This window comes from Melanerpes formicivorus, unplaced genomic scaffold, assembly GCF_026170545.1.
Source record: "Melanerpes formicivorus ecotype bairdi unplaced genomic scaffold, bMelFor1.0.p_v2 SCAF_77, whole genome shotgun sequence".
Taxonomy (NCBI): Eukaryota; Metazoa; Chordata; class Aves; order Piciformes; family Picidae; genus Melanerpes; species Melanerpes formicivorus.
Genome location: NW_027142429.1, coordinates 251,076 through 277,521, shown reverse-complemented (window position 1 = coordinate 277,521; position 26,446 = coordinate 251,076). Strand labels below are relative to the sequence as shown.

Sequence of the window (26,446 nt, the reverse complement as noted above, 5' to 3'; positions counted from 1 at the left end):
AGTCCCCTGGGCAGCAGCCCTTGAGAACCAAGGGGTCCAGGATGGTTGGACCTACTTCAAGCAGGAGCTCTTGAGGGCACAGGAACAGAGAGGTGAGCTGAGGGAGCTCTGGGCCTGGATGGGCAAGCAGCTCTTGAAGGAATTAAGGGAAGAAAGAGGGTGTATCACCTGTGGAAAGGGGGGAGGCAACGAGAGATATGCTTAAGGATGTTGTTAGATCATGTAGGAGAAAGATGAGAGAGGCAAAAGCCCTGTTAGAACTCAAGCTGAACACTGCTGCGAGAGACAATAAAAAGCATGTTAATAAATGTATTCATGCTGCAAAGAGGGCAAGAAGAACCTCCAGGCTTTACTGGACCTGGAGGGGAACACTGCAACTAAAGATGAGGACAAGGCTGAGGTACTAAATACCTTCTTTGCCTCCATCTTCAACAGTAAGGCAGCAGGGCTTCAGGACAAGTGGCTCATGAGCTGCCAGCTGGGGTCAGGGAGCAGTGCAGTTCCCCTGAAACCCAGGAGGAAGAAGTCAGAGACTTGCTAAGCCACTTGGATCCCCACAAGTGTCAATGGGAGTGGATGGGATCCATCCTAGGGTGCTGGGGGAGCTGGCAGATGAGTGCAACGCTGCTCTCCATCACTTACCAGCAGTCCTGGCTCACCAGAGAGGTCCCAGATGGCTGGAAGCTGGCAGTGTGATGCCCATCCACAGGCAGGACTGGAAGCTGGCAGTGTGATGCCCATCCACAAGAAGGGCCAGAAGGAAGAGCCAGGGAATTCCAGGCCTGTCAGCCTGACCTCAGTGCCAGGCAAGATTATGGAGCAGATCATCCTGGGGGCAATCACAGCACACCTGCAGGGTGGCCAAGGGCTCAGGCCCAGCCAGCATGGGTTCAGGAAGGGCAGGTCCTGCCTCACCAACCTGAGCTCCTTCCATGCCCAGGTGACTGCCTGCTGGATGTGGGGCAGGCTGTGGATGTGGTCTGCCTGGACCTCAGCAAGGCCTTTGCCACCATCCCCCACAGCAAACTCCTGGCCAAGCTGTCAGCCCCTGGCTGGGACAGCAGCTCTCTGAGCTGGGTTAGGAAGTGGCTGGAGGCTGAGCCCAGAGAGTGGTGGTGAATGGTGCCACAGCCAGCTGGCAGCCAGGCACCAGTGGTGTGCCCCAGGGACCAGTGCTGGGCCCCAGCCTGTACAATATCTTCATTGATGATCTGGAGGAGGGGATGGAGGCCATCATCAGTAAGTTTGCAGATGACAGCAAGCTGGGGGCAGGAGTTGAGCTGTGACAGGGCAGAAGGGCTCTGCAGAGGGACCTTGCCAGGCTGGACAGATGGGCAGAGGCCAAGGGCAGGAGATTGAACACATCCAAGTGCCAGGGACTGCACTTTGGCCACAACAACCCCAGGCAGTGCTACAGGCTGGGGGCAGAGTGGCTGAGAGCAGCCAGGCAGAGAGGGACCTGGGGGTGCTGATTGACAGCTGCCTGAAGATGAGCCAGCAGTGTGCCCAGGGGGCCAAGAGGGCCAATGGCATCCTGGCCTGCATCAGGAAGAGTGTGGCCAGCAGGAGCAGGGAAGTCCTTGTGCCCTGTGCTCAGCACTGCTGAGGCCACACCTTGAGTCCTGTGTCCAGTTCTGGGCTCCTCAGTTCAAGAAGGACATTGAGAGACTTGAAGGTGTCCAGAGAAGGGCAAGAAAGCTGGGGAGGGGTCTGGAGCACAGCCCTGTGAGGAGAGGCTGAGGGAGCTGGGGTTGCTTAGCCTGGAGAGGAGGAGGCTCAGGGGAGACCTTCTTGCTCTCTGCAACTCCCTGCAGGGAGGTTGTAGCCAGGTGGGGGTTGGTCTCTTCTCCCAGGCAGCCAGCACCAGAACAGGAGGACACAGTCTCAAGCTGTGCCAGGGGAAGTTGAAGCTGGAGGTGAGGAGAAAGTTCTTCACTGAGAGAGTTGTTAGCCATTGGAATGTGCTGCCTAGGGAGGTGGTGGAGTCCCCATCCCTGGAGGTGTTCAAGAGGGGATTGGATGTGGCACTTGGTGCCATGGGTTAGCTGTCAGGAGGTGTTGGATATTAGGTAAGAGGATGGACTGGATGATCTCTGAGGTCTTTTCCAACTTGGTTGGTTTTGTGATTCTGTGAAAAGCCACTGTGGTCCTAGAGCCACTTTGTAGAACTGAAGGAACAGAAGGAGCCTGTGCAGGGCCCCCTGGGCAGGAGCAGTGACCAGGGGCACCCTCCGCTGCCCCATGCAGCTGCTCACGTTCTCAGCACAATGTGGCCAGGTTCCCCTTGTTCCACTCCACTGCAGACCTGCCCATGTTGCCCATGATGCTGCCACCCTGCCAGGACCACAGCAGGGGGAAAATGGGGATCACACAGCCAGGAGATGCTCCAGGGCAGCAGGACTCCCTGTTCCCAGCACTGACCCCTGGATCTGGCCCCAGGGCAAGTGGGAGCCACCTGTTCTCCCTGCCCCATTTCCATGGGACCAGACTGCAGTGAGATGTGGGAATGAGTGAGGGAGAAATGCTCAGCTGCTGGACTTGCAGAGCCATGGAGCAGCCCAGGCCCCCTGCCATGGGGACCTGTGGTGCCTGTGCCTAGCCCTTAGCTACAGCAGGGGAAAGTGAGGCAAAGCAGTGTCAGCCCACGGCTGAGCTTTGGTAGCTCCCTGGGATGTGGCTGCAGCCCTGCCTCCAGTGCAGGCTCTCTGCCCCACAGCCCATTCTGCCCCTTCAGAGTTGCCCTGATAGCAGGGCAGGAGGTGGGGGCCACCTCCACCATGTATGACCCACCCCATGTGTCCCACAAAGGCACACTTTGGGTCTAAGGGCACCCAGACACCAAGCGTGGCCCCCCTCAGGGTGCTGGCCGGGACCCCAGCCCCTGCTCTAGTCCCCAGGGGCTGCTTTGAGAGTGAGCAAACAGGGTGGACACCTGCCACGAGCAGCTGCCTCTGTGTGATGTGGGGAGGAAAGTCATGGTCCCTGGGGACACAGCTGCAGAGTGAAGCAGGGATTGTGGGAGCCCCACCCCTCCCCTCACACTGCATCCCCCCAGGAGGGAGCATCTGGCTTCAATCAGCTGTACCTTGGAAGCAGCTCTGCTGGCTGCACAGGCAGCAGGGAGCTCCCACACCAGGCTGGGGTCACCGCCACAGACACATCGAAGCTGTGGGATGCTGGACCAGAGCCCAGAGGCTGTGCTTGATCCCCACACAATGGAGCTGCTGGGGGCACAGCCACGGGCCCAGTGTCCCACTGCAAAGAAGCTGGGGTGGGGGGCACTGGGAGTGGATCTCTGCTCCACTGTGCCTCAAGGGGCATCAGGAAATGAAACTCTCCCATGGTCAGAGGGAGAGAGGAGGAGCACAGAGCACTGGGCATGCACCAGGTAATGCTGCTAAGGCAGCAGCAGTCTGATTCCTGCCAGGAGGAGAAAAATGCAGGTGAATTAGAGCCTGGGATACAGGCAGGGCTCTGGCAACAAGGCACAGGCATGCTCCAGGGTAGAGGAACAGCCACAAGGAATCAAGGGGATGAGCAAGAGTGGTTGTATGGTGTAATGGTTGTAGCTTGCAGGTCTGAGATGGATGCAGCCCCTCAGCTAAGACAGCACTGCAAGGCCCAGCTCCCTCTCCCAGCCAGGAGCAGCCCCAGGACCCAGGGCTTCTTCCAGGTCACCACACCCTTGGTGGATTTGCACTGGCAAGAGCAGGCCAGTGGGTGCAGCATGCACGGGCTGACAGCGTGCTGGAGCTCCCAGGGAACCAAGGATCTATGACAGGCAGGGCAGTTTCTGACCAGGCAGTGGGAAAGAGAAGCAAGAAAGCACAGAATGTACAGGCTGGGGGCCCAAGCTGCTGCCGGGCTGCTGGCAGCTGGGATAATTGCTCTGCTGGGAGAGCAGCCCTTCTCTGAGAGGGGCAGCTGGGCACACAGCCCAGCCTCCAAGAGCGTGAGAAGGGCATGGAGCTGAGCAGAAGAGAGAAACTACAAATAGACCTGGGCTGGATGCTGCCCAAGCCGCATGAGCGAGAGACAGGATGAGGCCCTGCAGCCCCCGGGGCAGGCTGGGGGCTGGGCACAGCTCCGAGTTGAGCCTGGGCAAGGGTCAAGCACATCCAGCTCCCAGGAACAGCCCCCATCAGCAGGCTCTGGCAGCAGGGACCCCTGCTGTGGTCTCACCTTGGCACCTGTGGCAAGTGCCCAGGGACAGAGGGTCATGCAGTACGTGGTGCTGTCTTGGCTTGAAACCTCGGGCACAGAGGGACTGAGGAGAGTTTGGCTGGCAGGAGCTGCCTTGAAACTGCAGAGGCCTGCTCCAGCTGCTTCCAGTGTGCTCTACAGCTTCATGGAGTGGTTTTCAGGCAGGATCAGAGCCTGCAGGTGTGCTCACAGCCCTGTGCAAACCCAGCTCTAGCAGAAACAGAGCTTGAAGAGCAGGGCAGGTGCTCAGCCACACCACCCAGCACCCTGCTTACAGCCCTTGCGGCTGCCAGAGCCCCGCTGCAGTGGTGCCAGCCCCTACAGTCCAGGGTGCTGAAGTGGACATACCCAGGCACAAAGGCATGGGCCAGGCCCATCAGGGACCCAAAAGCAGCGTGGCCAGGCCAGGAACAGCCCTGCAGCTCCTCGGGGACCTCCTCACGCTTGTAGAGCTCTCCTGGCACCCCAAGCAGAGGCATGGGGCCTGGGGCCAGCACTGCTGGAGCTCAGCCAGGATGCTCCCCTGGGGCAGGGGCAGAGCTGCCTGGCCCTGCACAGAGTGGCATTGAGCAGGGACAATGACCCTCTCTTTGCTTGGAGAGCCCTCACACGCAAAGGCATGAGATGGGAAATAAGGGCAAGTGCTGTGCCCTTCCTTGCCCTGTCTGGGACTTGTGGCTACCCCAAAGGCCACTTCAAAGAGGCCACGCAGCAAAGATGCCCCCCCCAGCTGCAGAGGCCTTGGCTCAGGTCCCACCCAGCAGGGGAGGCAGGGGCACCCACCCCAGAAGGCTCTGCAGGGGGTCCCAGCTCACCCCACAACCCCATCGTGCTGAAGTGCAAAGGAAATACCTCCAGCCAGTGCAGAGCCCTAGGCTTGCCCTAGGGAGGTGGTGCCAGCCTTGGCACAGGGCAGAGCACCACGTCACAGTGAGGTTCCTGCTGGCAGCCCATGCAGAAGGTGTCACTGCAGAGCACCACAGCCACTGCTGCCCATGGCCAGCTTCAAATGAGGGGCTTGCAATGAAAGTTGTGAGCTGCACCAGCAGCACCTGAGGCCCCCAGAATAGAACAGAATAAACCAGGTTGGAAGAGACCTTCAAGATCAGTGTGTCCAACCTATCACCCAACACCACCTAATCAACTACCCCATGGCACCAAGCACCCCATCAAGTCTCCTCCTGAACACCTCCAGGGATGGGGACTCCACCACCTCCCTGGGCAGCACATCCCAAGGGGCAATCCCTCCCTCTGTGTAGAACTTCTTCCTAACATCCAACCTAAACCTCCCCTGGCACATCTTGAGACTGTGTCCTCTTGTTCTGGTGCTGGGTGCTTGGGAGACCAACCCCCAGCTGGCTACAACCTCCCTGCAGGGAGTTGGAGAGAGCAAGAAGGTCTCCCCTGAGCCTCCTCTTCTCCAGGCTAAGCAACCCCAGCTCCCTCAGCCTCTCCTCACAGGGCTGTGCTCCAGACCCCTCCCCAGCTTTGCTGCCCTTCTCTGGACACCTTCCAGCAAGTCCTATGAGGAGAGGCTGAGGGAGCTGGGATTGTTTAGCCTGGAGAAGAGGAGGCTCAGGGGTGACCTTATTGCCCTCTACAACTACCTGCAGGGAGGTTGTAGCCAGGAGGGAGTTGGCCTCTTCTCCCAGGCAACCAGCATCAGAACAAGGGGACACAGTCTCAAGCTGCGCCAGGGGAGGTTCAGACTCGAGGTGAGGAGGAAGTTCTTCACCGAGCGAGTCATTCGTCATTGGAACTGGTTGCCCAGGGAGGTGGTTGAGTCATCGACCCTGGAGGCGTTCAAGGGGAGATTGGATGTGGCACTTGGTGCCATGGTCTAGTCATGGGGTCTGTGGTGTCAGGTTGGACTCGATGATCCTCGAGGTCCTTTCCAACCTAAGTGATACTGTGATAGTGTGATACTGTGATCACACCATCATTAAACTTCACTGATAGCTCAGCTGTCACAGCCTACATCACTAATCACTAAGAATATATATCAACCTCCTTCCTAACCTGAGGAGCCCAGAACTGGACACAGGACTCAAGGTGTGGCCTCAGCAGTGCTGAGCACAGGGACAGAATGACCTCCCTGCTCCTGCTGGCCACACTGTTCCTGATGCAGGCCAGGATGCCCTTGGCCCTCTTGGCCCCCTGGGCACACTGCTGGCTCATGTTCAGCAGCTGTCAATCAGCACCCCCAGGTCCCTCTCTGCCTGGCTGCTCTCAGCCACTCTGCCCCCAGCCTGTAGCACTGCCTGGGGTTGCTGTGGCCAAAGTGCAGCCCCTGGCACTTGGATGTGTTCAATCTCCTGCCCTTGGCCTCTGCCCATCTGTCCAGCCTGTCCAGGTCCCTCTGCAGATCCCTTCTGCCCTGTCACAGCTCAACTCCTGCCCCCAGCTTGCTGTCAGCTGCAAACTTACTGATGATGGCCTCCATCCCCTCCTCCAGACCATCAATGAAGATATTGAACAGGCTGGGGCCCAGCACTGGTCCCTGGGGCACACCACTGGTGCCTGGCTGCCAGCTGGCTGTGGCACCATTCACCACCACTCTCTGGGCTCAGCCTCCAGCCAGTTCCTAACCCAGTGCAGTGTGCTCCCATCCAAGCCAGGGGCTGACAGCTTGGCCAGGAGTTTGCTGTGGGGGATGGTGTCCAAGGCCTTGCTGAGGTCCAGGCAGACCACATCCACAGCCTGCCCCACATCCAGCAGGCAGTCACCTGGGCATGGAAGGAGATCAGTTTGGAGAGGCAGGACCTGCCCTTCCTGAACCCATGCTGGCTGGGCCTGAGCCCTTGGCCACCCTGTGAGTGCTGTGTGATTGCACTCAGGATGACCTGTTCCATGATCTTGCCTGGCACTGAGGTCAGGCTGACAGGCCTGGAATTCCCTGGCTCTTCCTTCTGGCCCTGCCTGTGGATGGGCATCACACTGCCAGCTTCCAGTCCTCTGGGACCCCTCCAGTGAGCCAGGACTGATGAAAAATGGAGAGTGGCTTGGGCAGCTCATCTGCTTTGTTGCCCTTCTCTGGACACCTTCCAGCAAGTCAACCTCCTTCCTAAACAGAGCAGAACTGGACATGGCCTCTGGAGGAGCAGCCAGATGAAACTAGAAGTGCTGGAGGGGGTGCAGGTGGCTTCAAGACCCCATCCCACAGCAGCAAGGAGAGGGTGGAGGTTCCCCAGTCCCAGAGCACTGGGAAGCCCCAAAGGAATGGGAAAGGGCACAGGAACACAGCCAGGAGCAGACAGCCCCTGGCTGTGGTTGTACAACCTCAGCCCACCCCAGGCCCTGTGGGACAGGACAGGCAGCAGCTTCCAGGCTGCTTAAGGCAGACAGACAGACAAATTAAATAGTTCACCCCACTTTATTATCCCTACAAACAGGGGACCCTGCTCATACAGAGGGTCACTTTGAACTGAACTAACTTTACTCCTGCAGACAGGGGCACTACTAGTCATGGGCTTGCCTCTCCTCCCTCGCTCTGGCACTCTGCTGACCTCCTCTCTGGCACAGGGATTTGTGCCTTACAGTGAGCTTCAGGTCAAGATCAACCTCAAAGAGGAGAGCTGGATGGACAGCCAGCACTGGACAGACAAAAACAGGAGTGAGAAAGGAAATGGTCTGTGTGGTGCCCAGCCCAGAGCAGGGGCACACCTCCTGCTGAGCTCAGTGAACTGTGCCACTGCATCGTACCAGGAAAGTCAGAGCATGAAACAGCACTGGAGAGAAGGGCTGGGTTTGGAGCTGTGGAGGGCCAAGCCTGTGCCCCATGGGGACTCACCAGGATCTCCTATGAAAACAGCAATCAACACCAAGTCCCTGGGGAAGACACAGCTCAGCTCAAGCATCATCACTGAGCTGGAAGGGAAGGAGGTGCACCAGCCTGACAGAATCCACGCTCAGACCACCATCACCACCACCCCAGGAGACCTGGAAAGTGCAATGAACACTCAGGATGTCACCCCAGGGAGTCAGTGCCCACCACCAGGACAGGCAAAGCTGTCATTTCTCCACTTGGAGCTGTGCAAAGGAAAGAGCCCAGCAGCCTCTGCTTTGTCACCTGCATTCAGTTAAATACAAACCCTTGCCCTAAAGCCCTTCTGCTGAATCAGGCTTGGGTTGATGTCCTCCTGCTAGGGGATGCCACCTCTGCCCTCATCACACTGAAAAAGCCATCAGCCTAGCAGCCAGAGCTAAACATTGCCCAGGCCAAACCAAGAAAGGGGATGCAGCAGTGCCTGCAATCTCCAGACAGCCTGAGAGCACCGGTCAGGGGTGAGGGCCACCTCCTCTGGGCCCGTGGCTCATGAGCTGTGGCAGCCTGCAGACATGTAAACAGCATCTGTGGCATCACTACTGCAAACCAGACAGAGGGACTGCCCCAGGAGAAGCTCCAGCCCCACTGGAGTCTCACTGGCAAGCAGGACTTAGGCAGTAGAGAGGGGCCAGGCACGTCCCAGCAGAATTTCCATCTTCAGCAGTGGGACAAGCAGGGTCCAAGCCACCCCTCAACAGCCAGGTTTGCCTAGAGATGCCAGCTGAAGTGCTCAAGATGCAGCATCTTTCTCTGAGAGCAGCCAGAACTTAGCCTGGCTCAGGCCAAGGGACCAGCAGCTCCCCAGTGCAGGCAGCACTGGGGACCACAGGACTGGGGCACAATCCCTGCAGTCTGCTGAGAGAGGGAAAAAGAGCAGCTTGATAGCAGCATAGCTGGAAAGACCTGCAGAGAGCAGCATGGGGATGCTCCCCAGGCAGAGTTGGGGTCTCTTCCTCCTGCTGAGATGTCACCAGCAGCTCCAGACCTCAGGATACAACACCTGGAGTGACGGATGCAGAAGGCTTGGGTGAGCCCCACAGACCCCCTGGGAAGCTGAAGGACAGGGAGCAGGGGGTGGGTGCTAGATGAAGGTGGAGTCCAGCTGGCTGCTTTCATGGTTGTTGTGGGCACGAGCTTCAAAGAGCTGCTTGATGAGGGCAGACTTCTCCTGCTCCAGCTGCGTGATGCGCTCGCTCTTGTCAGTCACCTCCTGCAGGCACAGGGCAGGGAACTGTGGGTGCTGGGATGGGAACCCCAGCAGTGAGCTCAGCCCTGGCAAGGGCACCACGGGTGCTCCTTTCCCAGCAGTCCTCTTTGCAACCCCAGCCTGCATTTGTCACAGGCTCTGTCCTCCAGCAGGGATGCCCCATCCCTGCCCATGCACCCTCACCCAGCAAACAGCTGGGCACAGCTGCAGCTCACACACCCTTCTGTGGCATGACCAAGGTTGGCTAAGATGAAGGAACACTTCCCACTGCCTCACATTCCTTCCCTGGCCCCATCCCAGCCCTCCTTCTCCCAGCCCCCACAAAGGACATCTCCTCCCCCACACCCCCACTCACTTTGGTGAGGAGCCTGTTTTGCTCCTTCAGCATGCTGATGGCTTGCTGGGGGCCTGCTGAGGCTGGGGACACCATGGGGCCTTGCCTGCTCAGAGCTGAGGAGGGGTTTGCTGGCTGCAGAGAAGACAAAAGGTTGAGACATTGAGCCTCCTTCCTGGTGGCCCTCCCCAGCCTTCCCAACAGGCAGAAGCTGTTTCTGTGACATGCAGGGAACAGAGAAGCCCAACAAAGGATTAAGATTCCAGCCCAGGCCATTGCAGGGTCTTCAGCAGGGCAGGCAGACGCAGGAATCGTTCATGCCAGTGCACCCAGCTCCTGCCAGGAGCCTGGCAGCACAGTCAGCTCTGGGGATGGCTGACTCAGCAGGATGGTTTCCTTTTCCACTTGACAATGGCTACATCTTTTTGGGGATCTCCTTTTGAGCCTCAAATGCAAGGAGCATGCTCCAGCCCAGGTCAGGACCAGCTATGTCATCTTCTTGGCTGCACTCCAGCCGCTGTCTTGCCCACAGAGCCAAGGCACCTACCCACAGCCCAGGGAACCTCTGCAAGCTGATGTCAGCCCAGCCAGCAGCCTAAGTGGGGGTACAGGATAGGTCTCAAGCTCAAGTAACAACCACAAGTTGCTAATCTGCTGCTCTCACCTTGCCAGTGGTGGAAAGGAGGTCACCTAGGCAGCGGTTCACCTCCTGCAGCTTGGGGATCAGGCGGCCCAGGTGGCTCTGCCCACCCTCAGGGAGGAACTCCTGGGGGACAGAGAGGAAGAAGAGACTGGAGGTTACCATGAGGACAGCTCCAGGTTCAGTCCAGACCCACTCTGGTCCTCCAAACCCACACACAGTCCCAGAGCCTCCCAGGGGCCAAGGCCCAGACTCACCGTGCTGGCCTTGTTCTTGCCCAGCAGCCTCTGGCGCTCCTGCATGGCCTGGATGTGCTGCTGGTACCACTGCCGGGCACGCTCCACCAGCTCCAGGCCCTGCAGCAGCAAATCCTTCTCCTGTTCCAGCTCCTTCATGTGCTTCAGCTGCAGGACAAAGCAGCAGGAGTCACTCCCTCCCCACCAATGCCTTTTCCAGTCCCAGGAGCTGGTTCCTCCACAGGGTATGGAGGGTGACACAGACAAGGGTCTCAGCCCCCTCCCCATGAAAAGCCTCAGAGGAGTAGGGTGCTGTCTGCTGCCTGATGCTGCTTTGGAGGAAGAGTTCTCCAGTTAGGGAGAACTGAAGCAGGTGAAGGACAGCCAGGCCACCTCCACCCTCCTGCTCACCCCTGCAGCAGCAGGTCTGCAGCCCTGTTGCCCCAGCACTCTGCTTTACCTCGAGGCACCTTGGAGATGAGCATCTGGCATCACCTGGAGAGGGGCATGGGTGTCCTCTGTGTGCCTGAAGAGCTGCTCCAGGGGTGTCCAGAGCTCCTGCCCCAGAGCAGACCCCTGGGATAAGCAGGGCAGGAGCCTGCACTGGGCTGTGGCCCAAGCGAGGCTGCTGCAGGGCAGGCAGCTCAGCCCCTTCACCAACAGTGGGCCTGGAGCAGGGGCCTGTGCCTCAGGGGGACACAGGATTCCCTGCTACACTGCCACCTTCTCCTGCTGCCTCTGGGCACTGCACTGCCATCAGCAAGCACAGAGGTGGAGAGAGAAGAGGGGAGAGCCCTGGGGAAGAGCGACCAGTGCAGCAACCCTTTCATCAGCCCTCACCCAGTGAGCCCAGGGCTCCTGCTCCCCTCCTCCCAAGCCCTGCCAGATGGTTCCCCAGGCTCCTGTCTCCATGCCAATAGCACAGGGAGCTGCCTCATTTGCTGCCTTTGCCTCCTCTGCCACAATGCAGCCAGGCCTTCACTGCCACTGGCAGACTGGGCTCCCCCCAGGCACCACCAGGACTTTGATCACCCAATAGCTGATCGATGCTCAAGAACCTCTCCTGCTGCTTTGGAGATCATCTGGTAAGGGATGATTCAGGTCCAAAGCGACCCTGAACAGACATCTGCCCCCAGGGCTAACCATGACCATGCCAAGACCTTCTTCAGCCAGCGCTTTCCAGTCCCCAGTCAGCCCTGAAGCCCCCCAGGCACCCTTCCCACCAGCTCTGCTCCTGCTCCCCCTGCCCCTGCTTCAAACACGAGAGCCCCAAGAGCTGCCCCAGGATGGGCAGAAGGACCCAAAGGGACATACCCACAGGAAGAAGTGCAGAGCCTTGGTGCCACGCAGGCTGTTGCTGAGGGGCATGAAGGAGGTGCTGTAGCTGGCCAGGATCCCCAGCCAGGCCGGGCTGCAGCCCGTGGCCGCCTGGCTCCCATCAGACTCGCTGGCCAGAGGGGCGAGGGGGCCAAGAGGCAACACCCCACAGAGCAGTGGGGCGGCAGCAGCTCTGCTGGGTGCCAGGGCAGATGGCATCTGCCTGAGGACAGGAGGCTTGTGGGGCAGAGGCAGTTCTGGGGCAGCAGAAAGACAGAGCTCTTGGCTTGGCTGCTGCTAACCAGGGTGGAAGGGGAGGGGACAGCGCTGTCCCCTGGACCACCTACCAATGAGAGCGCTCAGCCTCTGGCGGCAGGCTCATCCCAGCTGCCCCGAGGCCATGGGAAATGAGGGCGATCGATGGTGGGCAGGGGGAGCACAGCAGCTGAGCAGACAACAGCTGTGCTGCTGCAGAGAGGCCTGGGCACACCACTGGTCAGGTCCCAGTGCACCCCAGGGTGCAGGGGAGCCAGCAGTGCTCCCACACCTCCCTGGCTTAAGGCACATCAGCCTAGACACAGCTGAGCACATTCCCTCTTCCCCAGGGGCCAGGTGACAGAGGGATTAGGTCCTTGCTGGACTTAGACCTGCCGTCTCTGTCTTCAGAAATAGGATTTGTAGCCAAAGGCTCCAGCCAGGGTAGGATCTCACCTGATGCACAGGGACACAGGCTCCTTCTTGAAGGAAGAAGCAAAAGGCAGTGCAGCACTTGGGTGCTTGGGGAGGGAGGAGGAAAGGCAGAGGGGACCCCCTCAGCCCAAGAGTACCCCACCCCTTTTACAGCCATCCCGGCCCAGAAAACCATGTGCACACAACCCTCCCCTCTCCAGGACAGCCAACAGAGCACTTCACTCACCACCAGGCTGTGATCAGTGCTGCCCTGCTGGACACAGGGAGCTGGGTGACACCAGGGTGTGAGGAGGGGAAGTGCAGAGGTGATGCCGCAGCCTCAGCGGCAGCGACACCAGCCAGAGCCTGTCCCACCCAGCACTCACCCTGCAGGCTGGCTCCCGGCTCTCTTGGCAGAAGACAATAGCTTGTGCCTGTGGGCAACGTGCCCAGGCAGCTCCTCCAGCCCTCTGTGGAGCAGCACAGATCCCTTCACCCTGGCAATCTGATCCAAGCCTCTCCAAAGGGGGCTGGAGGGGGGGGGAGCAGATCCCTCCACCCTGCGCTGCTCAGCTAAACTCAGCGCAGGGGCAGAAAGCTTCTGGCAACCAGGAGGATCAGAATGTGTGAGCCTTAACCTCCAGAGAGCACCTGGCAGGGCAGGTGGGCTGGCAGCACACAGCACAGCTGAACTTTGGCTGAGGTGCTTGAAAGGCCCAGAGCTCCTCCTGCACCTGCAGCCTTTGCCCTTCCTGGCCCAGGCTTCTGCCCAGGGCGAGGCACAGGTGCAGCCAAACCCTGTCTCCAGGGGCTGACCCAGCTCCAGGGGAAGGCAGGAGAACATGTCCCAACCCTAACAATTCTATGACTCTATGATTCTATGTGCCTCCTCCTCCTCCCTGTCCAATGCCATCTGGGATAGAAAGGCTTGGAAGTAAGAGCAGGACCTCCATGTACAGCAGCTGAGCTTTGTATCCAAAACACCAGGGGCTGCCCGGTGCCCACAGCTCTCCTGCAGCATGGGCAGCAAGGAGCACAGCCCAGAGGTGCTGCCAGTGGTGAGGAACCCCTGCAACCCCTCCCCCAGGGCCTCTGTGCCAGAGCCCAGGGCAGGGCCCTTGCCTTACCAGGCTGAAGTCCACGCCGCTGGCGATGGTGTGTCTGCGGTGCTCCGCGCGGCCCCGCTGCTGCCTCCGCGTCTCCCCAGCTCCCGGGGGGCTGCCTTCTCCTTGGCACTGCCCAGCAGCCTTAGCATCGCCCCCTGTACCAGAGGAAAGCATAAGGCTGCCAGCTGCCTGCACCAAACACCCCCCAGGGCCTCCTGTGGGAGCATCTGCAGGGTGGTCTTGCAAGCAGGCGTGGCGGGGGGGCTGAGCGGGGCACCGGCCCAAGCCCTGCTCACACCTTGGTACGGGCAAGGCAGGCTGCAGCAGCCCCTTGCTCATGCCAGGCTGGCAGCAGACCTCGGGAGTCACCTGCAAAAAGCAGGCAGCTTCCAGGCAATGCTGTTCCAGTCCCAGCACAGGCAAGGAAACCACTGGTGACACAGCACCCATGTCCTGTCCTCATGGGACCCCTGGCTCCTGTGCAGGAGGCACAGGCTCTGCCAGGAGCTCCACTCCTCCTGAAGGCAGCTCCTGCTTGGCCATGCAGGTGTGTCCCCCCCAGCTCCCTCTTGTTTCAACCAGAGCTTGAACAAGGCTCCCAACTCCCGCCTTGTACAAACACTAAGCTGCTGCAAACCCTGCAGAAGCCATTTTTGCACAACAATTTCATACTGACAAGTTTTAGGCTGGACCTGACCCCTCCTGCCTGTGGGCCCCAGCAGGCACTGCCTGGGCACCTGCTGAGGCAAGCCCCACACCGCCCGGGCTGGGGACTCAGGCAGGGATGCAGTCCCCCATCAGGGCCAGGCCAGCTCAGCTCCCCCTGCGGGGCAAGCACCACCCTGCCACCCCCCTGCACAGCCAGGGCACAGCCAGCACCACCCTGCCATCCCCCTGCACAGCCAGCACCACCCTGCCATCCCCCTGCATAGCCAGCACCACCCTGCCATCCCCCTGCACAGCCAGGGCACAGCCAGCACCACCCTGCCACCCCCCTGCACAGCCAGCACCACCCTGCCATCCCCCTGCACAGCCAGGGCACAGCCAGCACCACCCTGCCATCCCCCTGCACAGCCAGGGCACAGCCAGCACCACCCTGCCACCCCCCTGCACAGCCAGGGCACAGCCAGCACCGCCCTGCCACCCCCCTGCACAGCCAGCACCACCCTGCCACCCCCCTGCACAGCCAGGGCACAGCCAGCACCACCCTGCCACCCCCCCTGCACAGCCAGGGCACAGCCAGGGCACAGCCAGGGCACAGCCAGCACCACCCTGCCACCCCCCCTGCACAGCCAGGGCACAGCCAGGGCACAGCCAGGGCACAGCCAGCACCACCCTGCCATCCCCCTGCACAGCCAGGGCACAGCCAGGGCACAGCCAGGGCACAGCCAGGGCACAGCCAGCACCACCCTGCCATCCCCCTGCACAGCCAGGGCACAGCCAGGGCACAGCCAGCACTCTCCTCAGACATGCCGAGGCAGCAAGCCTGCTGCACCTCCCTGCTCACCCTGGGCCCCTGCCAAGTGCCCAGCAGACCCTGCCTCATGCTGCCCCCACTCTGCTCTCAGCTGCCCTCCAGAGTTTCTTTCCCAGCCTGGCTCTCAAAGGAGAGCAGCAGTCAGGCAGATGAGCAAAGGCAGCTGGGGAAACATCTGCTCCTCAGGACTGCTCCCCATGTATCTGCCAGGCACTCCCACCCATCCCACATCCTTCTCCCACGAGCTGGGCACACACCAGCTCCTGGGTGCCAGAGCTGCCTGGAACAGGTCTGGCTTGGTCCCTGCTGCATGGTGATGAAGGGCTGCAAGCGTCAGGACAGGGCACTGCCTGGGCTGGCAAATCCCTGTCTAGTGCTCCACAAGCCTCAGCTGAGCACATGGACATGATGGAACAGGGATATGGGGCAAGCAGGCAGCTGTGGCCACTGGAGCAACCCTCCACCTGGAGGGCAACAAGCTCTGGTAGAGTTGCACCACCCTGGGTCTGCAGTGCTGCCACATCTGAGCTGCTTCTGCAACAGGAGCTGGACTCAGGCTCAGGGGACAGCAGACAATGCTGAAACAGCACCTTGCCCAGAGTCACAGATTGTATCAGGTTGGAAGGGACCCTCCAAGGGCCTCCTGTCCACCCCCTCTTCAGTCAGCAGGGACACCTTCAGCTAGACCAAGCTGCCCAGGGACGAGTTTGACCTTGAATGTCTCCAGGGATGGGGTCTCAACCACATCCCTGGGCAACCTGTTCCAGAACTTCTTCCTGATGTCCACCCTAAATCTGCCCTGCTCCACTTTCAAACCCCTCATCCTATCCCCACAGGCCCTTCTGAACAGTCCCTCCCCAGCCTTCCTGGAGCCTTCTCCAGGCTGCACAGCCCCAACTCTCCCAGCCTGTCCCCATAGCAGAGCTGCTCCAGCCCTCTGATCATCTTCATGGCCCCCTCTGGACCCTCTCCATCAGGTCCATGTCTCTCTTGTGTTGAGGGCTCCAGAGCTGGACACAGCACTGCAGGGGAGGTCTCCCCAGGGCAGAGCAGAGGGGTAGGATCCTCTCTCTCCATCTCTGGCCAAGCTGCTTTAGATGCAGCCCAGGCTGCCCTTGGCCTTCTGTGCTGCCAGTGCCCAGTGCTGGCTGCTGTCCAGCTCCTCCCTGTCATGGTAGGGCCAAACGAGCCCCAGCACAAAACCAGACAGGCCCTGATGTCTCTAGACAGGGTCCCCCTCACCCCCCCTCCTTCCTGCAGAAGTCAGGGTAAGGCAGGAAAAGGAACAAAGGGAGAGGACCATGCGTGTCTGGTGAACAGCCCTGCTGCTGGGGTAAGGGCAGGGTGCTGGCCACTGCTCCCTGGCCAGGCCGATGCTGCTGCCTTTTATGGCCACAGCCTGGCAGAGCCCCTTCTCATCAGGTAGTGCTGGCTTCAGTTGCCCTACTAGCCCAGTTGAATCTCAGGCAAGATTTATATACAGGCTGATGTCTAGCTGCCTTTGCCCTGCCTTGCTTCAACCTGTCTGGCTTGAAGCTGCCTCGAGTTGTCTCTCTTTGAGTGCCTGGTCCAGAGCCTGGGATAAAAGCCAGGAGCCTACTCCCTGCAAGCTAGAGAAGCCACGAGCCTTGGAGCTGGAGCCAAGCCTTGCTTCACCTTGCAACTAGACTTTTGCTGTGCCTCAGTTTACCCAGGAAAGCCAAGAGCCCTCGGTGACAGCATCACACAGCTGGCGTCCCGCCGAGGCCAGCCCGGAGCCTGCGGCACCTTCCTGCGGCAGCCTGGCACCCCAGAGCCTCACCAGCCACACACAGCAGCAGCAGCAGCAGCAGCAGCAGCAGCAGCAGCAGCAGCAGCAGCAGCAGCAGCAGCAGCACTCCCTGCTGGGGTGGAACCAGCTGTAATTCATTCATTGCCTCTTCAGTTCTAGCCGAGTCCCCCCCCATGTGGTCCAGAGCCATTTGCACTCCTGGGGATTCTCCTTCTGCTATTTCCTCCTGGCTTGCATTAAATTGTTCAATGTGCCTAAATCCTGCACATTCCCACTGCAAATCAACATTCTACCTGCACATCCAGCTGACTGAATACCTTTGGGGCAGTTTTTTGCAGTAAAAGTATTAATATTTTTATACTATCCACACCTGCCCTATCATCCATGCATCCCATGAAGCCCCTAGCTCTGCCCCCAGCACTCCCAGCTTGCCCCGACCTAGGTTCAGGACCTTGCCCTTTGCTTTATCGAACTTCATGAGATTCTCTGCAGCCCAGCCCTGCAGCCTGTCCTCTGCTCAGCCCGTGGCAAGAAGCCACCATGGAATGGGAAAAACACTCCTGGTTCAGCATGGCACGCTGCTTTTCTCCTACCAGCAAGTGCCTGGTGTAGGCAGGTCTCCAGCACATCAGTGATACCATTTTCACCTGGTTTGCCAGCTGCCTTTGGTTTCACACACCCACATCTACCTGGGAGGAACCTAGCAAGACCAGTGCAACCACACACATTCTCCTAACAGACCTGCTTGAGCAGCTGAGGAGTAGCCCCAAACCCAAGTGCAGCTTCAATAGGCAGAATCCTGAATCAAAGCCAGGAGCACCTCTGGGAAGAGCTGCAGGGTACAAGCAAGATGTTGAATTAAAAGGGTTTCTGCTGCTGCTGCTTGGGGGCACCAAGCTGAGCTGAAACTGTGACAAGAAGGTGCTCCCTGGTCAAACAGCTGAGCTCTGTGCACTGGAGCTAACAGTGTAGGGGCTAAAACAAGACCCCAACTAATGAGCTGGGATCAGTTCCTCCGAGGCAAAGAGCTCACCAGAGGTAGAAGAGGCCCTGCCATGGGGTACGGGATGCCTCCCAGAATCCTTTTGTCCTTGCAGGTCCTGCAAGGGTCTGCCAGCTGGAACAAGTGTCCAGGCTGGAGCACACACCTGTCCTTGGCAATGGCCCAGGCAGTAACAGCTACAAACCATCCCTCCTTCCTGCCAGGGCCACCAGTTCTCCAGGCAGCTGCTGGAGCCAGGCCACCCCAGCAGCAAAGACAAGCACTGCGCTGGGGAGGAGGCAGTGCCCAAGGCCACCACAGACGTCCAGGGTAAGGCACTTCCTGCCCTGTGTTTTAACTTCCTGAGGTTTCAGCTCATAGGGGAACCACAAGGGTAAAGATCCACACCAGCAAGGTGCTTGGATGTTGCTGTGACAGGCTACCTAGGCATCAGTAGTAAGGAAGCCATTAGGGTGACTTCCAAGGGTGACTTCTCCAGTCTTAGCCTCACCATCTGTACACCCAGCAGATGCTGTGGGCTCCCCAGAGAGCATGGCTGGCACCCAGCAGTAGCTCACAGGCTGCCTCAGCACCACCAGGCTGATGAGAAGCTGGAATCTGATGATGAGCAAGGGCTTCTTCAGAAGCACTTCTGTCCATATGGTAATGGAGGGTAGTGGAGAAGAGGGGACAGAAATGCCATCCTGCTATCTCACTGCAGCCCTGGACCTGCCAGGAGGATCACTTGGCCCCAGCCTCTGCCATTATTCACATCCAAATCACCTCTGATGCATGTAGATGTCCTCTGGACCAGAGAGCAGCCCTAGGGTGGCATACTGTGAGCACTTCCTTTCCCCAAAACAGTCAGGGAGGGTCTTCTCAGGCTCTTGGCAGCTGAGGAGCAGAGACACCATCTCATCATACTTAGGTGGATCTTTACAGAAGCTGCCTCCTGCAGCTGAAGGCTCAGAGCAGCCCCAAGCCTAAATCACAGAATCTTAACAGACAGGGCTTCCTGGCCCCATGGGCACCTCTCAGCACCCAGCACACTTCTCTGCAGCAAGAAAGAGTCACATCCTTCCACAGCTGCGCTCAGCTCCCTCTCAGCCACCTGAGGAGAACATCTGCCTGTTCAGCTGCACCCTGGGTAGCCCTCCACAGTGGAAGCAAGCATTGGGCAGCTGTGCATGCCCTGCAGCTAAAAGAGATAGAGGACTTCTGAGTTAGTGTTTGTGAAGCTGCTGTGAACCAACCTGAAACCCAGGCCTGCTGCCAGAACACTGCCCTGCACTGCAGAAAGCTGGCAGCAAGGGCTGAGGCTCTAACCCTGCCCGCAGGCTCAGGACATTGGTGTAACACCAGCTGTGAATGGAAAGATCTTCAGCAGCCAGAAAGCTGCTGCAGTCAGCTGCTGCTCAATCCCTTCCAGGGCAGAGCTTTCAAGCTGCTGTTTATTCACCAAACAGGATTTTTTTCAGGTTTTTCCAGATTTACTCCTGATGACAGAGGAGCCAGCTTGGTAAGTAACAGGCTCCAAGATGAAGCTCCAGTGATTAGTCTGGAAGCAAAATGGAAAGCAGGGAATCTCAGCCATGTTTAAAGTTTCTTCTCCACCCTGCAGAAGGGACTGGGAAGGGAAGGCGAATCAGCCCAACCTTCCCAAGGTAGAGGAAGGAAGTCACACTGCTCAAGTATTGCAATAAACACAGACCTTTGTGACCACAGACCTCAAAACACTTCACACACCAAGGTACAGCTACACCAGCTGAGCCCAGAGCTCTGGTTTCCTTGTTACAGCTCCTACTGACTGCCAGCAAAATCAGTGACATGAAGCAAGATGCTGCTGAGAGGACCAGAATGAAGAACATCCCATGAGGACAGACTGAGAGCATTGGGGCTTTTTAGTCTGGAAAAGAGCAGACTGAGAGGGGAATCTCACCAATGCTGATCAGTACTTCAAGGGTGGGTGTCAAGAGGATGGGACCAGTTTTTTGTCAGCGGTGCCCAGTGACAGGACAAAGGGTAATGGGCACAAACTGGAACACAGAAGTTCCATCTAAATATGAGGAGAAACTTATTTAATTTAAAGGTGATGGAGCCCTAGAGCAGGCTGCCCAGAGAGGTGGTGGTGTCTCCATCTCTGGAGACAATGAGAACCCACCTGCACATGTTCCTGCGTGACCTCCTCTGGGTGAACCTGCCTTGGAAGGGGGATTAGACTCGATGATCTCCAGAGGTCACTTCCAGCCCCTACCATTCTGTGATTCTGTGTGAAACAGTCTCCCTGTCGTGAAGCTCAGAGTACCACCCAGGCTTGGGGGCCCTGGCAGACCCAGCACAGCAACCCCAGGTCCCGAAGGAATGGCTGGGTTCAGAGGGACCTGCCAGTGAGCTCTGAAGGCAGAGCCGGCCGCAAGAACAGCACTCGCGGGCTGCAAAGCACATGGCCCCGATGCCACTTTCCCATTTAACTATTGTAAAGGGCGCTATGGAACCATCGAACATAAGACAGGGATCCTACTTTGCTGTTGTGTTTGATCCAAAATGTGCACGAAGTCGAGAACCAAGTCCTCCTGATCCTACCCGCACACACGGCTGCTCTGTGCTCACAGCCTTCGCCCTGCGATGCTGTTCGGCTCTCGGGGCTCCCGAGCCCAGCGACTCCCCGAGACGCCGGGCGGCAGCAGCCCCCCCGGGGAGGTCACCGACAGACTGCGGCAGGGGACAGCCGGGGCCACGTCGCGGTAAAACCCTTAATGCTGCTTGTCACCGCTATAAACAGACTCATCCCCAGGCGAAGGGGCTGCGAAGGGCCGCGCAGCCCCGGGGCAGCCGCGCCTGCGTCCCGCTTCGCCCGCGGCTGGGACAAAGCCCGGCAGAGCCAAAGGCGACAAACGCGGTGACTCCGGCGAGGTCTCAGGGCAGGTCCGCTACAGGCCGGAGAAGGGAAGGGGTCTGCGCTGCCCGCCGACGGAAGCGAGCCGTCCTGCCGCTGCCCGCCGGGCACGCTGCTCCCCCGCCGCCGCTCCGGGCCCGGCCGCGCTGACTCACCTCGGCCGTGGGGCTGGCCGTGCCCCGCTGCCCGCTGCCCGCTGCTCTTCCCGCGCCGCTCCTCAGCGCCGCGCGGGCTCGGCGGCTTCTCCCCGTTCCGCCGCCCGCCGCTGCCGCTCTCCACCGGGGACTCGGCACTGGGCAGGGCAGCCCGCAGCCCCAGGACGAACCGCTCGAAGGTGAGGTACCCGCTGGCCGGTGCCGCCCGCCGCAACCCCTCCATCACCCCGGGGGGCAGCTCCCGGGCTTCCGTACCCCGCCATCGGGATTCGATCTCCCGCAAGTGCACGTAGCCCCGCCGCCGATCATCGAGGATATCGAAGAGAGTCCGCAGGCTCTGCAGGAATGCCCGAGGGAGACCCTCGGTACCGGCTGGGAGCGACCGACCGCCGCGCTCCGGGGCCATCGCCGCCGCCGCCGCTCCCGAGCGTTAGCGGCCCCCGCGCTCCTATTGGTTGCTGTCGGGAAGCCCCGTGCTGTCATTGGTTGGTGGCGGGCGGTCGCGCTGGCTATTGGCTGAGGGGCAGGACGGCGGTTTGAGTTCCACGCGGCGCCCGCCCCACGCTGGGCCGGGACCCCCGGGTACCACCTCCCCGGCCGGGGTAGGGCTTAGTGGGGGTGTCTCATCCCCTGCATCCTACCGCTGCTCGAGACCCTCGGCGACGGTTCGCGGACCCTCCCGGGAGCACCCGCGCGGGCTGGTGTCCGTACGTCAGGCACAGACACAGTTACAGTCACCGAGGTACCGAGCGGTTTGCGTTGGAAGGGACCTTTAAAGCTCATCCAGTCCAATTCCTCTCCCTGAGCAGGTTGCTCAGAGCCCTGAACAACCTCAGCCGCAATGGTTCCAGCCACGGGGCACCTCCCACCTCTCTGGGGAGCCTGGGCCAGGCTCTCACCACCCTGTGTCAAACATTTTTCTTTTCTCTGCAGTCTGAACCTCCCTCATTTAGATTAAACCATCAGCCCTTGTCCTGTTAGAACAGGCTCTGCTAAAGTCTGTCCCTATCCTTATGGGGTCCTTTAAGCACTGAAAGACCACCAGAAGGTCTCCCTGAAGCCTTCTCTTCTCCGGGCTGAACACCCCCGACTCTCCCAGCCTGGCCTCAGAGCAGAGAGCTTCCAGCCTTCTCAGCATTGCTGTGACCTCCTCTGGACCTGCTCCAACAGGTCCATGCCTTAAACAAATCCTCCTTTCTCACTGTGCAGACCTGTACCTGCTGCTCCTACAGCTCCTTATTTATTTGCAGAACTTAGGGCACTGCTGCCTGCACTCAAAAGCCATGGGTGCCTCTGCTGCCTGTGACAGTAAATAGCTCTGGAGAGTTGGATTTTTGCACCTCAAAGACACCATAACCTTGCAGAAAGGAACATATCTCTTTTTAAACAGAGATACCTGAAAACCTTACCTCTGTCTGGAGTCTTTAGAGCAAACATGATTAGTGAACAGGAAGGGAAAAAATCCAAACTTGCTGTTTGTTCCCACTGCCACCTTGGCAAACACAGCCAAGAAGCATCATAGAATCACAGAATGGTTTCAGTTGGAATGAATCTCCAAAGGTCATCCAGTCCAACCCCCTGCAGTCAGCAGGGACATTCTCCACCAGATCAGGTTGCCCAGAGCCCTGTCCAGCTTCACCTTGAATATCTCCAGGAATGGGGCTTCAACCACCTCCCTGGGCAACCTGTTGCAGTGTTGCAGCAGCCTCCTGGTGCAGAGCTTGTTCCTCACATCCAATCTTGCAATTTCAATCTGCTCTGCTCTAATTTGAAGCCATTGCCCCTGGGCCTGGCACTGCAGACCTTTGCAAACAGTCTCTCTCCATTCCCCCTTCAGGTACCAGAAGGTCACTCTCAGGTCCAAGCATCAGTTCAGCTCTCAGCTTGGCAGCACCTCCCCAGCAGAAGTGGGAAGTCTCTTGCATCAGCATGGAGAGTCCTGTGTGCTTGGCCTGCCTGGTGCCATGGGAGACTTCTAGCAGGATCAGAGTCCAGGCATCCCAGTGCTGTGGCTGGTGCAGCAATAGTAGCCATCAGCCAGCAATAGCTGGGCTTGGGGCCCAAAGGAATCACCAAGAGGGAGAAGGGATGAAAAAATACTCAGGTGTTGGCAAATGTGAGAGAAACAGGATTTGGCTCACACCTCTTATAAACCTGGTGCAAACTGGCGTTGCTAAGGGAAGGGATTCTCTATAACCAACATTTGCTGTGCCTGTGAGAGCCAGCAGCACATCAGTGAAAGGTGCAGCCTTCTCTGCAGCCTCCTCTGCCAGAGGGTGTGTGGTAACAAAAGCAGACTCCATGTCAGAGGAACCATGACTCACTTGAAGGACCCTGGGCAGCCAGGTGCCAGCAACTCCAAAGCCCCCATCCTGGTTTGATGCTCATGGTGCTGAGAGAAGCATCAGAGAGGAAGTTTGCTGGAGAAGACTGATGGGCAGTAAGGACAATTAGCCACTGTCCAGGTTGTGAGGTTATTTGTGCCCCAGGCACCTCCCTACACCATGGACATCTCCCTGTGACTTGCCCCAGGTCCAATTTCCTTTAACTCTGAGCTGGCTTCAAAGGTGGAGTGTGGAAGATGCGTGGCCCTCAAACTCTCCCATCAGCGTGGCCCTCAAACTCTCCCATCAGCGTGGCCCTTGCTGTGTTCATCTTGCCATCAGCTTCTGTGTCTGGGCTGGACTCCATCTCAGGTATCTTAAGTACCTTGGTCCTACTCCTGGCTTCTAAGCTTGCTCTTGGCACTCCTCCATGGAGATTCTCAGCCCTGCCAGAGCCAGACTGCCAGGTAAATCATAGCAGCTTTTGGAGAACCCCACAGGGTCTCTGTCAAGGGCCTACTCTGGCTGATCTTCTCTGTGCTCTGGCCAACCTGTTCCCAGTCTGCTTTCCTTCAAGCCTTTGCTTTGGGTAAATTTCTCAGACTTGTCTTACCTGTGTTGAGATCTCTGCTTGGCTCAGCCACGTCTGACAGAACAGGTTCACACTTGTGCAGAATACAGGGAGGAGGAACGGGTGCAGAATCCCTCCCCTTTCTGCTCCAGAAGCAAGGCAGTGAACTGCTCAGCTGTGGCAGCAGCAGCACGTGGGTTGTTTTGCTTAGCAAAGGCTAAATCTGCAGGAGCATTAGTTTTTCTCTAGGTTCCTCCCACATCTCTGGAGCAGCCAGAAGCATTAGGGGAAATTAAAAATTACCTTAATGTCTCTTGCCCAGTTTCCCTGCCTGGCAGGTCTATCCCACCAGGAAAGGATCTGGAGATACCAGAAACAATTCCTGGCACGTTAGGGCTGGTGGTTCAACTGAAATCCTCTTGCTCCGCCTCGTGGAACTTTCTGCTCTGGCAACAGAGAGCTGGGACACAACTGCCCACTATAGCTGTGGTCTTGCTGAGTTTTCCATGCCCAAGTGCCCTCAGGAGGCTGCTGTGATGCAGGACTCTTGGCCTGGTCACATGAATGAGGTTAGGGAGATTTTGAAAATTCTTGGAAAAGGCACTTCTCCCTCCCCCCCCCCCAACTGAACAGGCACCACCCCAGGCTCCTCTGACCAACAGTCTCTGGGGTTTCCATATAGACAATGCAGCTATTCAGTTCTCCTTCCTCCAAACTACTACCCAGCTGCCATTCAGACCTGTCCCGGCCCTCCCTCCCTGCTGGCCCACAGGCACTAGAAGCAATGCTCACAGTTCTGCTGCGGTTGGCACTCAACCCACCCTGGCCCTCTTTGGGGAGGGCATGAGCACCTGATGCCTCCCTCTAAAAGGCTGGCAGCATGTCTCACCAACCAGCAGCTGCAGCAGCTTCATCAAAGCCCAGCAGGCTGCTGGGAAAATAGGTGGTGGAGACTGGGGCACTGCCCATGATGCTGGTTGACTGTGGCAGTAGATGTAGCCCCATGCTGACTCTAGCAGCATGCAGGATGTCCCCCAGCTCTGCAGGGGACACATGATGACTGCAGCCCTGAGGGTGTCTGCTGATGACCATAGATGCCATGAGCCTCTGCTCCTGCACTCTCTGGGGAAAAAGCAAGGTCTGGTGGGACACTAACTGCATGTCTTTGTGCTCAGAGTGTGCATGATGCCGTGTGGCACGGCACAGCCCACCTCTACATATTGAACTGTCAGCTAAACAGAGCCACATCCAAGTGACTTGGTCTCCAGCTAGCTCAGGTTACCAGGCCATGCCCAGGAATTGTTGGTCTGAGCTTGGTTAAAATCAGAATCATAGAATTGTTTAGGCTGGAAAAGACCTTTAAGGTTATTGAGTGAAAACATCCAGATGGCAGGTTCTGGCACTCTCCATCACTGTCTCGTTCATTAAGTGCAATTGGGGTTAATTCTTTCTCATAGCCCCAAAGATGAGGAGCTGCAGGGAATTGCTTCCAGTGGGCTACCAAAGTGTCAACTCAGAAATGCATCTGTCCCCAGGAAACCTCTGGGCAGAGGTTGAATGTGGTGTGGGGAGTGTGGTCAAGGACACACAGCAGATTTTCTCCTGGGGGAGGACTATCTGGACGAGCTTTCTGGCTCTGAAATGCCATCATGTCATCCGTGGGGCCTCCTGAGGACATGCTCTGATTGCTTTGGAGGGGATCAGGCATGTCTCACAAGGTTGCTTTTCTTTCCTCCAGACTGTTTTTTCCCTCACAGGGCTGTGAGCAGGAAGTGTGGCAGCTGCCTGGTAATCACAAGGGCTTGGAGAAGGGCTCCAGTGGAAGATTTTAGCAGCTGTCAGCACCGTGGTGGTTTTGTTTGCTTGCTCTGTGATGTGCCTGGGGCTGCAGAGCAAGGATTTGTGTTGGTGAGAAATGTCAGTCACTGTGTCTGGTCTCACCCCTCCCTACCTCTCCAGCTAAAGAGATCTCAGCATAAGTCTAAACATAGGAAATTGTCTGGAGTTGAAGGGTAAGAGATGCTGTAACGGTGTAACGGTCACCCCACAGCCAGAAACCACTGCAACCACCCTAAAACTGCATTTCTTTAGGCAACATTTTGGTGGATACTTGAGGCCTGAAGCAAGGCCCTAAAGACAAGAAGCTCTAATTCTCTCCTGGTAGCATATCTCACCCTCATAGATCAGTGTTTGCTGTCTGTCTGCTTTCAGCAGCTTTTTGAATGTGGAATTTCCTGTTCCACTTGCCCCTTTGTGCCTCCTTTGGCTCAAATATTCCTCCTCTTCCTGCTGTCTCAGGCTGCCCTGCCCAGTATATCTGATCCAACCTGCCGCTGTTTGCATTGCTTTACTGAAGAGAAATTCTACCCACAGGGGTGCAATGGATTGTGGGACCTGCCCAGGGCACTCTGAGCAGCAGGACAAGCCTGTCGTGGCGGGTGGCTGGATGTGGGTGGTGGGAACATCTGCAGCAGCAGCACGGTTTGCTGTGGTTCTTGGAGAGCCACAGCCAGTGCTGGGTGAGGGGAGGGCTGTACAAGCTCTGCAGGAAAAGGCAGGGCTGGATTTTCAAGTTGAATCTGACACAACTTTTCCTGATGGGTAAGGGTAGATGGTCATGCAGGCACCTCGTGTGGAAGGACCTGCAGGCAGGCCAAGAACGCAACCACAGCAGCAGCTTTTGTGTAAATGGGGGCAGAACAAGGCTGTGAACTCCCAAGCCTCCACCTAAG

The 26,446-nt window shown here is 58.3% G+C and overlaps 1 protein-coding gene across 1 annotated transcript; it reads right to left on the bottom strand.

Annotated features, from left to right (window-relative positions):
* Positions 1-7,557: 7,557 nt before the first annotated feature.
* Positions 7,558-21,517, bottom strand: SAPCD2 (suppressor APC domain containing 2). Its single transcript, XM_068164124.1, has 6 exons — positions 20,820-21,517; positions 13,560-13,693; positions 10,468-10,614; positions 10,235-10,336; positions 9,592-9,705; positions 7,558-9,239 (listed from the first exon to the last, which is right to left on the bottom strand). The coding sequence occupies exons 1-6, from the start codon at positions 21,223-21,225 to the stop codon at positions 9,111-9,113; spliced, it is 1,032 nt and encodes a 343-aa protein (XP_068020225.1). The 5' UTR covers positions 21,226-21,517; the 3' UTR covers positions 7,558-9,110.
* Between the last annotated feature and the right edge of the window lie 4,929 nt (positions 21,518-26,446).

Excerpts from the sequence above, each read along its gene's own strand:
- SAPCD2 (XM_068164124.1), bottom strand. The coding sequence starts at position 21,225 with ATGGCCCCGGAGCGCGGCGGTCGGTCGCTCCCAGCCGGTACCGAGGGT. Across the intron at positions 10,615-13,559 it reads GCGGCGTGGACTTCAGCCTG|CTGAAGCACATGAAGGAGCT; the intron begins GTAAGGCAAGGG and ends TTTGTCCTGCAG. Across the intron at positions 10,337-10,467 it reads GCAAGAACAAGGCCAGCACG|GAGTTCCTCCCTGAGGGTGG; the intron begins GTGAGTCTGGGC and ends TCTGTCCCCCAG.